The 14,755-nt window shown below is 48.5% G+C and overlaps 5 protein-coding genes across 5 annotated transcripts; 2 read left to right on the top strand and 3 right to left on the bottom strand.

Annotated features, from left to right (window-relative positions):
- Nucleotides 1-240: 240 nt before the first annotated feature.
- N7489_007862 (DUF5321 domain-containing protein) lies at nucleotides 241-768 on the bottom strand (the record flags this gene model as incomplete). Its single annotated transcript, XM_056713612.1, has 2 exons — nucleotides 241-419; nucleotides 480-768. The coding sequence occupies 2 exons, from the start codon at nucleotides 766-768 to the stop codon at nucleotides 241-243; spliced, it is 468 nt and encodes a 155-aa protein (XP_056567327.1).
- A 379-nt stretch (nucleotides 769-1,147) lies between these two features.
- N7489_007863 (C50 family peptidase) lies at nucleotides 1,148-7,395 on the top strand (the record flags this gene model as incomplete). Its single annotated transcript, XM_056713613.1, has 2 exons — nucleotides 1,148-5,762; nucleotides 5,816-7,395. The coding sequence occupies 2 exons, from the start codon at nucleotides 1,148-1,150 to the stop codon at nucleotides 7,393-7,395; spliced, it is 6,195 nt and encodes a 2,064-aa protein (XP_056567328.1).
- A 423-nt stretch (nucleotides 7,396-7,818) lies between these two features.
- Nucleotides 7,819-8,970, top strand: N7489_007864 (S-formylglutathione hydrolase; the record flags this gene model as incomplete). Its single annotated transcript, XM_056713614.1, has 4 exons — nucleotides 7,819-8,074; nucleotides 8,180-8,400; nucleotides 8,500-8,694; nucleotides 8,785-8,970. 4 exons carry the CDS (start codon nucleotides 7,819-7,821, stop codon nucleotides 8,968-8,970), a joined length of 858 nt encoding a protein of 285 aa, XP_056567329.1.
- A 2,874-nt stretch (nucleotides 8,971-11,844) lies between these two features.
- On the bottom strand, nucleotides 11,845-12,284 carry N7489_007865 (GFA family protein; the record flags this gene model as incomplete). The annotated part of the gene is made up of 2 exons (XM_056713615.1): nucleotides 11,845-12,195; nucleotides 12,258-12,284. 2 exons carry the CDS (start codon nucleotides 12,282-12,284, stop codon nucleotides 11,845-11,847), a joined length of 378 nt encoding a protein of 125 aa, XP_056567330.1.
- An 860-nt stretch (nucleotides 12,285-13,144) lies between these two features.
- On the bottom strand, nucleotides 13,145-13,587 carry N7489_007866 (uncharacterized protein; the record flags this gene model as incomplete). Its single annotated transcript, XM_056713616.1, has 2 exons — nucleotides 13,145-13,338; nucleotides 13,386-13,587. The coding sequence occupies 2 exons, from the start codon at nucleotides 13,585-13,587 to the stop codon at nucleotides 13,145-13,147; spliced, it is 396 nt and encodes a 131-aa protein (XP_056567331.1).
- Between the last annotated feature and the right edge of the window lie 1,168 nt (nucleotides 13,588-14,755).

Below are 14,755 nucleotides of genomic sequence, written 5' to 3' on the forward strand. Positions count from 1 at the left end.
AGATTCCCTGTACAGGTGATGTTACATTTATATCTGCGAGGATATGTCGGTCATGGACTGGGTTCAGTGTGGGAAATGCCAGACCCGATTGTCGAGGATAGAGTGAAATTCCATCGTGATCTAGAAGATCAATTCGATATCGTTGAGATGGCAGTGGGCCAATGCGGCGTATATTCCAAACCCACACGACCAAGCCTCAAGACCAGAGGCTCGTTCTTAAAGAACAAACTTAGTCCCCATTCAATAGAATCTAAGCTTTCGTGTAGACTCTGTCTTAACAACCTCATCGGTGGCCTTTTCTTCCGCAGGCTGTGTGTGTTGTTTTTGTTCTTTCTCGGGCTCCTGACGCTTCTCTGCTTGTGACTGGGCAGTCTTTTTGTCATGCCATAGGGAATCTTCGGCTTCAATCTCGCGAAGTACTAGATATAATAGTTAGACACCGGCCATGAAATAGAATTGTCGGATATTGGTCGACGCACCCTCATCCCACTCTCGTTCCTTTGCCTCATCGCCCGTTCCCAGTAACTTCTCCACATCGACCTTCTCTCCGTTCTTGACTCGTGTGATAATCTCCGCTAGAAGCTCGATCTTCGCATCCGTCGTCCGAGTATACGCCGCATAGCCGTTCTTCAAAGTGAGCATGCGAATAGCTTGCGAGCCGATCAGAGTGAACATGATGATGTAGAACGTCGCCGGGTTCCATTCTTTAGATTTCTCTTTCGCGGGGTCCTTGCGCGTTCTGCCACCTCGAAGAAATCGGGGAATCATTGCCGTCCATACTGACGTGTCTGCGATCTTCGGAAGGCGATCGGAGGTCGAATATGAGCGCCCAGCCGGAGCGCGGCATTGTCTGGTAGCATTTAATGTAGAAGAAGCAGAAAATATTTGTCTGCTGAGCCCAAAGGGCCTGAATCTGAAAGCCATAGCTCTGTTCTTGTCTAGCAGCAACCGTCGATCTCTAGAAGCGGGAAAAGTTGAGGTCGTGATTGCCTAAGGCGATAAGGCTATCAAGTTCCCAATACGGTATAGCGCTGTTGTTGCTACGACAACCCCCCGTTTAGAGCGTCGGGCTGATAGCGATTGCACATCAAAGGCTCAACGCGAGCGATGACCTCAGTCCTGCAGCTTCGATAAAACGACCACGAAAATGGCGGTTACCGTCTTACCGGCCAGCTCTTTAACAGAGTCCGTGAAACAGGCCCTCCGCTCAACGACAACATGCTCGGATGCTACCGTGTTGACCCTCCAAACACTCCTCCGCGGGTCGCCAAAGACGCCCGAGAAACCCACGAAACGCACAAAATCCACAAGAGAACCAACTGCAGCGCCTAGTCGAACGAGAACATCCCGCGCAACGAAGACAAAACCTGCAAATGATGCGGCGCTGCAATCATTGGCCGATCACGATGCGGTGGCATTGTCGTGTCAGGAGAAGCTGGTCTTTGCTACGGAGGTATTCAATGCCACATTGAAGACCCTCACGGATGCCGCAAAGATAGCTACAGCCAAACGCCAGAATAATACCACCGATACTGCCAGTGGCCCCGACGCGGGCATCGTCTCGGCTGCGGAGTGCGCCAGAATTTCTTTGTCCACACTACGTACTCTTAAGAATGAGGCTGGGAACGACCAGTTCCCGAACATGCAGCTCGAGCAGGGACTGTGTGTTCTTGCGGGAAAGCTTATTTCCCTGGGACTGAACGACCTGGCATACAAAGAGCTTCGACTTTTGAAGCGGAGAATCCAACAATATCTTGATAACGGGAAGGCCGGGAAGAAGACCACAGAAGCGCAGGATGCGACGGAAGAAGAAGCTTCGAAAGAAAGGATGTCAGATCTGCTGACATTCGCTCACATCTCGAACGGGAAATCGCTGTACGGCTTGCTTGTTCCCTTCCACTCGAATGTGATGCGGTTATTCGCTGCGGATAGAAGAGCCTCCACGATCCTGAAGGTGTACCCTTCTTTGCAACTTTCCGATCCGAGTAGCCCTGCTCAAGTAATTTTGGCTGCCTTGAAGTCGGGTCACCTGTCGAATGACAAAGCTGCTCTCCAACTCCAGCTATTATCAAATACAGTTCTATCGCTTTGCTCGGGAACATCTTTCTCGAAGGATGAGTCTTCGAATAGTTTGAAGCCTACGACATCATTGGACTTGCAACTACTTTCCCTCGAGGTTCGATGCCTGAGCTGGAAGCTGTCCGGTCATGTCTGTGATGAGAGCAAAGAAGTGTTCGATCCCTTGCTTCGCTATTTTGGTAGCTTTTCTCACCGGAGCAAAAGCGTCGAGAAATCCGAGTTTGCTTCAATCTATAAAACGGTTACCCGGCTGCAAACATCTATTGCAGAGGTCAAGAAGAAGTCCTCAGAAACACAGAATGCCCACCAGGCTGCCAAGCTCATGACTATCCTCGGGCAACTCGCTTTCGACGCGGGTTGTTTTGACGAATCCATGAAGCTGTTCACCCAAGCCATAAATCCTCTCTCAAGAACTCAGTCTCTTTCTTTGGCAACAGTCCGGTGTAAAATTGCATCTGTTCATTTCCAGGCTTCGAAGACATCAAAAAAGTTTCTGGACGGAGCTTTAGATTCTGTGTCAGAGGCGACTCAATCATTAGGGTTGCAATTAAGAGGCAGCGCAAACGACCTAGATGAACTGCTGGTGGAAGCTGCAAGACTGAAGAAGCTGGCTCTTGCGTGGTTCGGAGAGGCTATCACAAAAAGTTCCGAGACTGAAAGCGAGAAAAACGAAGTTGCCACTCAGATCAGGGAATATCTACAAGCGTTCATCAGGTTCCTCAGACGCTATGTTGGACGCCAACCAGCGGAAGATGGTGACGAAAAAGAGATCGAGATGTTCAGCAAACGTGTTTCGATTTCTAGAAGTATCATTCTAGCTGCCATTGATTCAACTGTCGCAATTGGGAAACTTTCTATTATGTCTCAGAGGCCACCTTGGGAAGACATGCTTCCAATATTGGCTGATTGCCATCGCCTGCTTTCGACTATCGAAACCCCTGATGAGAAAGATACGGAGACGACGGAAAACCTAGGAATGGCACTTGTTAAACTTTCGAATCTGTTCTGGTCGCGATACATCAAAGAAAAAGAAGCCGGACAGGGTTATCGGGAGCTTTTACCCCTTCTCAAACAATCTACCCAGCTGCTTTCAAGTTGCTCGCCTTCCCAACGCCACACGGCATTTGCAGCACTCAAGTTCGAGAGAATGGCCCATCTGTACATCGAGGGCAATATGTACATTGACTCAGAGCTGATGTTTCGACAATCAATTGAAGAATACATTCTCTCTGGCACTCTAGAGCAGATTGTCAAGAGCAGCGGAGGGCACAACCCAAGTTTGTCGAACCAGGATCCCAAGAGCCCCGGTTTCATGCTTGGCCGTGTATTGTCGGCCCTTCTGAAGATGAAGCTGCGCAGGAAGGGATCTCACCCCTCTGTTGTCTATGATGATGTTGAACTAGAATTCGAACAGAGATGTCTTCTTCTCGAATGGCAGATGAGCTTGCTTGTTGACATGAATAGCTCTTCTTCAAACGAAGAAGAGTTTCGCTTGATTCTCGGATCAGCTGTTTCCTCCCTCCTCGATCTCTATCCCCCTGACGTCTACCCTATTCGTCGTTCTCGTGTGATCCTCTCTGTCTTGCGGCTTCTACTGGAGCAGCCTACTGCCTTGGATTCAACATTGATCGATACTCTGCTGGATGCAGGAGCAAAGGCTTTGGATGGCGGTTTACAAGTCCGAGATGACATTGACCTTGCCTCATTTGCAATCCATATTAGCAACTCATTGCGAATCATCATCGGTTTCCACCGCGGCAAGATTGACGCAAGCGACCTAGACGACACACTTGCTTCCTGGACTTCATTGGCGCGCCAGTCCCATGACTGGAAAACACTGCTGCTCTGCATCAATGACACGGACTACTGGGTCTTGCAGTTGAAGGCACTGGTTGACTATACCGAAATTCACGGGCTTTGGAAGGCTCAACTATGCACTCTGGAACTGATATTACGCGCCGCGGAGCTCAATCGGTCAGGGGATTTGTCAGATGCCATTATCATTCTGTCGCGCTTAGTACTGCAGAATTGCCGTCTGGGCTACTGCCAAAAGGCAGGTGAACTCCTATCGCGTGGTGAGCAGTATCTTGCTCAAACCAAGGTTTCTTCTCTTGCTACCATTTCCTACAAAATTGCACGGGTGGAATACCTTCTGGAGACCGGAGAGCCTGAGAAAGCCGCCATGGTTCTTTCAGCAGCCCGTACACTCTATGACAAGTGCCAGAAGTCAGAACTAGGCAACTTGACTGTCCTGTCGAAGATCTCATGGGAGAGGCTGGTAGCAGATGCCGCCTTTGTTCAGTCCAGGTTGTTCTCCGCACAGGGCTCAGCAACCCAGGCTCTGTACTTCGCAAAGCTGTCTGTAAGGCTCAACTGCCGCATATGGGCTAAGGTTGAGCGGCTCGCCCAAAGAAAGCAAGACAAGATGTTGCCTGCTGCAGGAAACTCTGATGTTGAGGCTGTTGCTGATGGTATCGCGAAACTTGATTTGTCTCAGAACGGGTCTTCCCCAGATATGTCTGCCAGCTACATCCAAGGTGCGCCTTTCTGGCCGCATCTAGGTTCCCACCATACCTGCTTGCTGAACCTCGCCACATTGTCTGCCCACCATGGCTTGTTCCAAGATGCTATCTATTACGGCGAACAAGCGCTCAAGATTGACAAGACCCTTGATGCCAATGCACGGCTACTGGCGGCACAGACTCAGCTTGGTTGCCATTGGATTCTTAGTGGCCACATGAGCGAGGGACAAGATCATCTCTCTGCAGCGGCTGAATCAAATGAACAAACCCAGAAAAGTATCGAAACCGTGTCTTTCCAAATGGCGCTTGCATCCCTGTACAAGACGCAGGGTGCACATGACAAGGCACTCCGTGTCCTCCTGGAAGCAGATAAAATCATCACAGCGGTCACATCTACCGATATGCCTGCCAATATGGAGGCACCAGGCATGGCAGAAATCGAAGAAAAGATGGACAAGTTACGGGTTAGAGCAAGCAGCCGGCGAACCCCAACACCTCGAACCCCAACACCTACGACCACTACCACTCGGCGGACCCGTGCAGCCAGTTCCGCTACTACCAAAACCACAAAGAAAGCCCCAGCTCCAAAGCCAAATCTCCCCGAAGTCCAATCTCAATCCATATTACAACTGAAAGGCAGCATCCTCAGGCAGCAAGCTGATTGCCTGCGGGAATTGCGTGACTTCGAGCGATCTGCGCAGGCACTCGCAGAGGCCAGGCAGTTTTCAGTGGCCCGAGAAAGCAAGATCGCCCTGGAAATCGGCGAAAGTGAGCATCTGTTGGCCGATGCTATTCGCCGTTTTGCCAGCCATGCCGTGTACTGCGTCTTGCCTGAATCTACAATCTCGCTACCGTCACTTAAGACACCAAGCAAGACGGCAGATGAGTCGAGTTTACCCCCGGCGAAGCCGTCGACAAGGAGAACCAGGGCTCCAGCCAAAACAACGCGCACCAAGGCTCAGCGAGCCAGTGACGACTTTTCGGTTATGCTGACCAAGGCAAGCGATTGTCTTGCCAGTGTCTTCTCTGATGCCACCATCCTAGGCTCAACGCTTGATAGCCATGCGGCATCTCGCTTGATGAGTCGGATCTCTATGCTATCACATGCAACTTCTCCCGGGATCCCGGCGACTCTGGCTCAGTCGCCCGCGAATATGAATGGTAAGTTCTGCGAGACTTATTAGGTTTGACGTATATCTGACTTTCTCAATTAGAGATCGGACGTGTTGGCGCATTTGCCCGGGAGCGCATGGCGATTGATATCGATCGACAGCTGGCTGATTTCGCCGACCCTCTATTTTGGCCAACCTCGTTCCCCTCAGCTGTCGAACTGGACCAGGATCTTTGCTCCAACTTCACGCAGGATTACGTCGATATTCTGCCGGAAAATTGGAATGTTCTCTCTTTGTCATTAAGTGCAGACCGTACCGAATTTGTGGTTTCACGACTCCAGAAAGACCGCTCACCGTTCCTTCTGCGTCTTCCCCTGCATCGCGGAAACTCAGAAGATGATGACGAAGAACAGTTTACTTTTGAGGATGGGAAAGAGGAGATGCAAGAACTTATCAAGCTGGCCAACGAAAGTGCACATGCAGCCAAGGCCCAGACGGACAAGTTGTCAAAGAAGGAATGGTGGAAGACTCGCGAAGCCCTCGACCGTCGGATGGAAAATGTGCTTCAAAACATTGAGAACATATGGTTTGGAGGGTTCCGCGGTGTGTTCTCGCCGCTGTCGCGGGAGACTACCGCGCTGGCCCGGTTCGCGAGTACCTTTCAAAGCATTCTTGACAAGCATCTTCCTTCTCGGCAGAAGGGTGGCAAGGCCGCCGGACCCCGGCTTACACTACATCATAATGTAGTAGACTTGTTCATTGGGCTTCGCGATCTTGAAGAGCAAGAAGAGCCCGAAGACACACTGATGGATCTTCTTTACTTTGTGGTGGATATTCTACAATTTCAGGGCGAGCGCAATGCCTACGACGAGATTGACTTCGACATGATGGTCGTAGATACTCTCGATGCCTTGCGAGGCTACCACGAAGCTGCGCGCGATGAACTTGCGGCACGGCCGCCGAGACATACAATCCTGGTGCTTGATAAAGCTCTCCACCTGTTCCCGTGGGAGTCACTTCCCTGTCTGCAAGGATACCCTGTCTGTCGGGTTCCATCCCTCGAGTGCCTCCGGGACCGTGTTCTCCAATTCCGCAAGCCATCCTCCGGAACCATCGTGGACCGCAACTCTGGCGCATTCATTCTCAACCCGACAGGCGACCTGCGCACTACACAAACAACGTTCGAACAGGACCTCTCCAAGTTCAAATCCTGGACTGCAGTCGTGCAGCGCGAACCAACCGAGGACGAATTCCGCGACGCGCTGGAAAAGAAGGATCTATTCCTCTACTTCGGCCACGGCAGCGGCGCGCAGTACATCCGCGGCCGCACGGTCAAGCGGCTCACCCAATGCGCTGTTACTTTCCTAATGGGATGTAGCAGCGGCACTTTGACCGAAGCTGGTGAGTATGAGCCCTACGGCACGCCGATGAATTATCTCCATGCAGGCAGCCCCGCGCTCGTGGCTACGTTGTGGGATGTCACTGATCGGGACATTGATCGGTTTACCACGACTGCCTTTGATGCATGGGGTCTAATCGAGAAAAAGGATAAGAAGGATAAGAGTCGGGGAGAGAATGTTGGGCTTGACACGGCAATTGCGCGCTCGAGGAGTGCGTGTGTGTTGAGATATCTGAACGGCGCAGCGCCTGTGGTTTATGGAGTCCCGGTGTTTTTGGAGTGAATGTGAGGTCATGTTTCTCTCTTATTGTGTATATATACCTTGGCGTTTTCCCCACTGTGGGCAGCAATGTGATTTGACTCTTCGTACTCCCGAGGTCAGTCTTTGGAGAGGTTAGGGGTTTAATAGACTTAACATTGTCTATTTGTGGTATATCCTAGGGTGTAGTTAGTAAACTAACTAACCAGTCTAATAGTTCCCAGCTCTTAATCCCAAATAGCATCTATAAATACATCTACATACATCTAATCGTGTACATAATTGTATAAAATCCCAAATAGGAAGAACAATCCTATCGAAGTGGACCTTTTCCCCTCATGCGGGACATCCCCCCACCATAAAAACGTCAACCTCTCCCCTTCTTCCAAGGTTGTTCTCTTTCCTCCCTCTAACATTACAACATACACAACATACAGAATATACAAAATGTCCGTCACCACAAACGCAACCATCGCCTCCTTCGGCGGCAAGCTCCTAAAACTGAGCCATGCTGCCACAACCACAAAATGCGAGATGAAATTCAACCTCTTCTTGCCCCCGCAGGCCCAAACACAGAAGGTCCCCGTCCTCATCTACCTCTCCGGTCTGACCTGCACCGCCGAGAACTGCTCCGAAAAGGGCTTTTTCCAGCACGGCGCCAGCAAGAAGGGAATTGCCGTGCTGTACCCTGATACCAGCCCACGTATGTATCTACCTTATCTTTTATTACCACAATTGTCCTATCTTTCCATCAAATCGAGTAATCATGTTACTAAGGGAAGGGAAATATAATTGACCTTGTCCACAGGCGGCCTCAATATCCAAGGCGAGGACGACGCATACGACTTCGGCTCCGGCGCCGGCTTCTACGTCGACGCCACCAAGGCTCCCTACAACGCCGGCTACAACATGTATAGCTATGTCACCGACGAGCTGCCACAGACTGTCTTTGCTGCTTTCCCGCAGTTGGATTCCAGTCGTGTTAGTATCACCGGCCACAGCATGGGCGGACACGGTGCTCTCACTTTGGTAAGTTACACACCTGTCAAATGCAGATGTTCGCTCTATGACGCAAGAGCTGGAAAAGGAGATGCCTTCGTGGAGTGGTTTATCTAATTAATTCATCAGTTCCTCCGCAACCCTGGCAAGTACAAGTCCGTCTCTGCGTTCGCGCCGATCACGAACCCGACGAACTGCCCTTGGGGCCAGAAGGCGTTCAAGGGTTACTTCGGCGATGATCAGCAGGATAAGTGGAAGGAGCACGATGCTACTGAACTGATTAAGAAGTGGAGTGGGGGTCCGCTGGATATCCTGATTGATGTGGTGAGTTTGGTTTTGTCCAAGTCTTCTTTTCTCTATTCTGTTTCCACTTTCTTCCCCTTTTATCCCGTACAACATCTAATCCATATCCAGGGTACCGGCGACAACTTCTACAAACAAGGCCAACTCCTACCGGAGAACTTCGAAGCCGCAGCCCGTGATGCAGGCATCGACGGCTTGAAGGTTCGCTACCAGCCGGACTATGACCACTCATATTATACCATGGCTACCTTTGCGGATGACCATGTCGAGCATGCGGCCAAGTATCTCCTTGCATAGTGTGTTCTCTCCTTTTAACTCCTAATCTCAAAGATGTTTTACTTCTTATTGTCTTGCGTATATCTTTTGTAAACAGCATCTGATTGGTTCTTTTCTTTCGGCTCAAGTGAGCGCCAGGTTAGGTCGATGATTTAAATGGAGGTATTGAACGATAAGGTATGTCCTAGTTCTGGTCGAATATAACATATAAATCTCATGAGCTTTCACACAGTAAGATGGAAATTGTTCATTCTCAGTCGCATGTATCGATAGCTCTTAGTTACATGAGCCAGCGAGATCCTTCGTGCGCACTACACCTCCTCCGTATTTGGCCATAGTGCTCTCATGCCGGGTTTCGGCCATTTTAGATCTCGAACCGACTTTTTCAAGCTGGCTCATCAGGTCTCTCGAAGCCACTTTTGAGGATGGCATTGTCGATGAGATTTGTATGCCTGACGTGTTTGGTGACTGGGAAGAGCCGTAGATGCCCAGTTGCTTAGGTGGAGTATAGATACCAACCCCGGCGAATCAGGGACGATGATAATGACCTCCGCAAACATCATCCTGGTTACTCTAGAATTGTTCGGCCCAAGACAAACAGGCCAAAAGCTCATACCGGTTGCCCTTGACTCCTTCGGAGACCTAAGTGCTGTTAGTACGAACAGGCCTCCAAACGCGGCAGTAACGCGCACGACAACATACCGTTTCACGAGGTCTATGCAAGCCATTGTATTGTTTCAGGAAAGGCCCTTCCCAGCGTTCAACTCAATAGCAGCTCATCAGGCCCATGCCCCGCTAAGATCCCGACGGTGTGTTTAATCTGTCCCCGGCTTGAGCAAGGCCTCAGAAGAAGTGACCCGCATGCACCTACAAACTCCACCCCCCCCCGGTATGACTCGGAGACGGCCGATACGGCAGAACAGGTGTCAAAGATGTAACAGATAGATCCAGGGTATCTCTCGAGGTACGGCGTTACCGCCCACCAGTCCACAACGGGGGCATTACGATCGAGTGTTCCGCTAGAGTATCGATATTAGTATATCACGCATAATATAATAGAGGCAATGATGATTACTTACCTCAAGTCCCATGATCGCCCACGCATTCCAGGATCACGAGAGTGCCCGGAGTAGACATATATCCGCAGTGTATTAGGACCAGCGGAGTCATCCGCATGACCCATAAAATTCTTAGCGAGGGTCTGTTGTGGCCGGGCGTTTGGACCGACTGGAATAGTAAAGCTTGAGGTGTGAACATACTTGTAGTCGTCTCAGACAGATGTCACCTGTAACGTGTCGAGCGGGAACACAGGGTGAAGATCCTTATACTCGTGAATCTCTCGCAGTGACCAGGTAGTCGATCACCTTCTTGTAGGATCTCAATTCCACAAGCTTGAGTGTTAGAGGTGCATGGCTGTGGCTCGAGACCAGAGCCTTCTGAAGTGGAAAGGAAAAGTGTAGAATTTGCGTCCGCAAGTCCGTCCTGTTCTCTGTCCGTGGCTTGGGGCAATATACCTAGTGTGTCGGTGGTTTCTTTTTATAATATATTGCAGCTGAAAGCCCGCGCGATGAAGTTGAATCGTGAGAGAGGCTTGTTCTTCACTTGCTAGGAGGAATAAACCCACGAACGATAGACCTTCGTATATAAAGAGGATACAAGAGTAAGTGAAGGAAATGTAAGATAGAGTCAAGAGTCGTGTTATATAGAAGTATATGTCCACTTTTTCTCTCTCGGCTTGCTTTCTTCGTTGGATGATTGCATTGTGAGTAGGTCGGTCACTCGGTTATCCGCATACTGTATAGGTTATATAGTTAGCACAATTCTAAAACAAGCAAACTAAACCAAACTTACTATTGCAGGTATATATACAATCTTATAGCACAGCTTGAGTATAGAATTCGGAGTGTAGACGAGCTTAGAGGGTGATCTGGCTAGTTGGAGTAGAGAGAGAAGAGAAGAAGAAGGATTGGATCCGCTATAAAGAGGCAGGAGCTGCCTAATAGTTATAGTTAGACGGAGCCTAACAAACCAGGCATCCGACAGAAAGAAAATTATTGTCAAAGGTATAAGCACAGAGATTCTAGGTTGGATTATATTTACCTTCATAGATTTGTAGCCTATTTCAACTCTATCAGAGGCTATCCTTCGAAAAGTCCATTCCACACATTAAGCGTTTGTGGCCCCTTTCTACTGTCTAGCGAGCTGAGAATGGAAGGTAATAATCTGTATAACCAGATGTTCAGGCGACTACCTGAGGAGACTATCAAAAAGGGCCAAAAAGACGTATAAAAAGACTATCCTAGAAGACCACTGACTGAGAAGATTACCGCCGCATAAACAGCCGATTATTCCTGTATAGAATAACTGTAGAATACCTTAGGTCTTTTCATTCCAGGGTTCTACCTATGCTATAGATAGACCAATCATCTTACAATGCTAACTCAAGGTTACCTTATGCTACGCTTTTGGGGGTGTAAAGTGACTACATCGAACTTCCCCGAAATGACTTCGACGCCTTGCTTAAGGACTAGTTCCGTAGACTTGCAGATATCGCTGCCCTCTGGTAAACCTATCCACTTGGCTGTGGAGGTGTTTTTGAAAATGGGACGTATTGCATAGATTCCAACTTCACCCTCGATAACCGTAATCCTCTCAGTTGTCCGTCGAGATCGATTGTCACGTAGTGCCCTGGTAGTCGATGCCCAATGGAAACTAGAGAGAATACAATGTTTGAAAGATGTAGGGGCGAAGACCTATAAATGTTCCATGTAGAGAGATCATCATGACCTCAGTCTATTCGCTTGGAAACCCCCTCTTAGGAAGATAAGAGGATTATACTCCAAGGTCTCATGCAGAATGTTGTGGATATTTTGATATTCAATTTCAGTCACCTCCCTAGCCCATGCTACCATTGATCCTCCGAACATCCTCATTCCCCATATCATCCACCCACTTATCCTTCCGATGATAGTAAATCTCCGCTGCCAATTCCGCACAATTAAGTCGGTGTTCTTCATCGAGCGTTCCCGACTTCACAGCAACTTCCTGATCATCGCTTGATGATGTGAATGGCGTACCGCAATCAGGACAGAACTCGCGCATTACCTGTCCGCCCCTGTCGCCGCGGTCCAAGTACATCTTGGGTGACCCCTTGGTGTACTCGAGACTGGATTTTGGCACAATGATGTTGGCGGAAAAGCTGGAGCCCGTATAGCGTTTGCAGTTGGTGCAGTGGCAGATAATCACCTAATGACACTATTAGTAAATGGGGTATCCTGATTTTTATTAGAGGTAGAGATAAATCATACCTTAGGGAATGATTCGTTGGGTAACATAATGCGGTATACTATGTTCTTGCAGAGGCAAGCGCCGGTCAGGCAATTCGGAGCCATTGTGCTTGTGGGATTGGAATTTCAGTGTCAAATATTTGGGGAATACAAGAGTTAGGCGAAATAAGACACTGCTAGACTCGCTAGAAAGTTCTGTACTAGCACGATAACGATGCTATTTTTATCCCGCCAAGAAGAGTAATTGTGAAGTGAATCCAAAGTAGACAGTGGAATTCGAAAATCAGTTTTAACTGTAAACCCTTACAATTTAATTCCCGTGTCGAAAGGAGGAGGCGAAGAGACAAGACTATGAGGAAGATCATTATTATGAAGTTGAGGCTATCGTTCGCCTACAAGCAAAGACCATATGTATGGAGTTACGAGGCTATGTATTTTACAGAGACCTCACCTTTCCTACTCCGTACAGCTCCCTGGACTGTTAGGTACATATGTATACATTACAATACAGTATTTGAACGTTTGGACACTGTATGTATTTTACAAGAAAGTGCTATACTCCTCTGCACCACTCGCCTGTCTGCTACATTTCAGTACCTCACCTCCAAAGTTCTACATTACTTCTTGAAACTGGGGTCACCACTCACACTCTTTGCTTCTTTCTCAAACCTTCACTGCCAAGGCAGACTAATCGTTGAGGCTAAGAAACTAGAGAGGAGGGAAATCGTGAAGAAGAAGAGAGGTGACGATGCATCTATGGAAAGGAGGCGTGTATATAAAGCCTCTGGAATAACAAACGAGACAGACTAGGCAAATTGTTTCTTACACATAGTAAATAGGGACATCGATACATATGTACCCCACTTTGAAACTGTCCAAAAGACAAGATTCAAGCTAAAGCTATGGCCCTAGAAATTCCCATGAGCGATGTCCTCTTCAAACCACTCTGGGCTGCCTACGAACCCATTAATGTCCTCGAATTCACTCATTTTCATCGCCATCAGCATGTCCTCGATCTGAAATTTGCCTGGTGGTTTTCCCAAATCCTTGACAAGGTGCCCGCTCCGGGGACAACGATCCTCGAGTTCATCCGGGGGTAATGCTACGGGTATAGGCAGCGGGGGTTGCTTTGACGCACAAGGCTCGCACATGCGGCAATAGGTGCAGTATCGTCCATATCGACATCTCTCTCGACAAATAGCGCAGAGGACTTCTTCCTGGCCACCCACCATGAGGAAATGCCCTGGTTGATACATCCTGTGGCAGCATCCGCAATCGAGGCAAAATCGACGGTCATTCTCGATGTGGCCTTTTCCGCGCCTGGCTCGTAGTTGCTTATCGGCAAACGCATTTCGTGCTCGAAGTTTCAGACATATGTTGCACGAAAAGAGGTGAGTATATCTGGAATAATTAGTAACTAGAAGGTAGGTTGATCGGCATAGCAAGACTTTGTCCTGCTGGGAAGCAGTTACTTTGGCCAGAGCTCCATGGCAAGTAGATACGATAGTTTTTGTTCCCCTGTCGTAGGCGGCTCTATAGGAACAATAATCCTGAAACGTCGGTTGGTCTGTAAAAGTGCCACAGATGAAGGGTAATCAAGAAATCGTATGATGTATAATTGGAGCTCGGTCGGCAAATCTAATAAAGTAGTAGTAATACTACCCATGGCGATTAGATCTCAAATTGCAGACTTGAAAGAATCAATGGGGGAAACGAGACGTATATTGGGCCAGTGCGAAGAGGTACAGTAGAAGTGGTAAACATATTCCCCAGACACACCACCCCGCTCTAAATCGGCTAAGCTTAATTAGGCAAAAGAAAACACCTTGTTACGGCCATCCGGCGTGGTTTCCGAGAACGAACTGAAACTATCTAATGGGTATCGGGGTAAAATCTCCATGGGGGTACTGGGTATTTGTTTCGGAATCCACTGTACGTAGCATTGGAGAACATTTGAAGGCATGTAGCTGAGCAAAAACCGCTCTTGGGTAGCTTATTTTATTCCATGTCGGAAAAGAATGACGTGGATAGTTTTTCAAGAGGGCCTTGTTGTGTCCGTACTAACGATACGAGTGAACATACACTTGGTTTCATGAGTTATCCCATGACAATAAGACTTAAACTGATTTCGAATTCCAGTAGGTAGTGCACTATAACTGGACTCTTCATGTAGAAAACAACGTCTATTCTTGCAAATCGTAGATCGACCACTATTCCAAATGGGCACTAGCGTGAAATTAGGGGAGTTACAATTCAAGTTATTCAGCTCACAAGACATAAAAAATATAAACCCGATTTTGGTCCTATCCTATGAAGCTGCTAAGAGGGAGAAAGAGAAAATGGGGGGATACGCCAGGGCGTGTCCAGGTGGATACTGAACATAATGCGAATGCACCGCAGAAGGGATCAACGGGAAGCAAGAGGCAAGCTATATACTCGGAATTTCTTTTTTTAAAAAAAGATCACGTAAATTCTTTTTTGTTCTTTCTGATTTGCCCCCGAGAGTTGGATCCAGCACT

The sequence above is a fragment of the Penicillium chrysogenum genome (genome assembly GCF_028827035.1).
Source record: "Penicillium chrysogenum strain IBT 35668 chromosome Unknown utg000004l_segment0_segment0, whole genome shotgun sequence".
Taxonomy (NCBI): Eukaryota; Fungi; Ascomycota; class Eurotiomycetes; order Eurotiales; family Aspergillaceae; genus Penicillium; species Penicillium chrysogenum.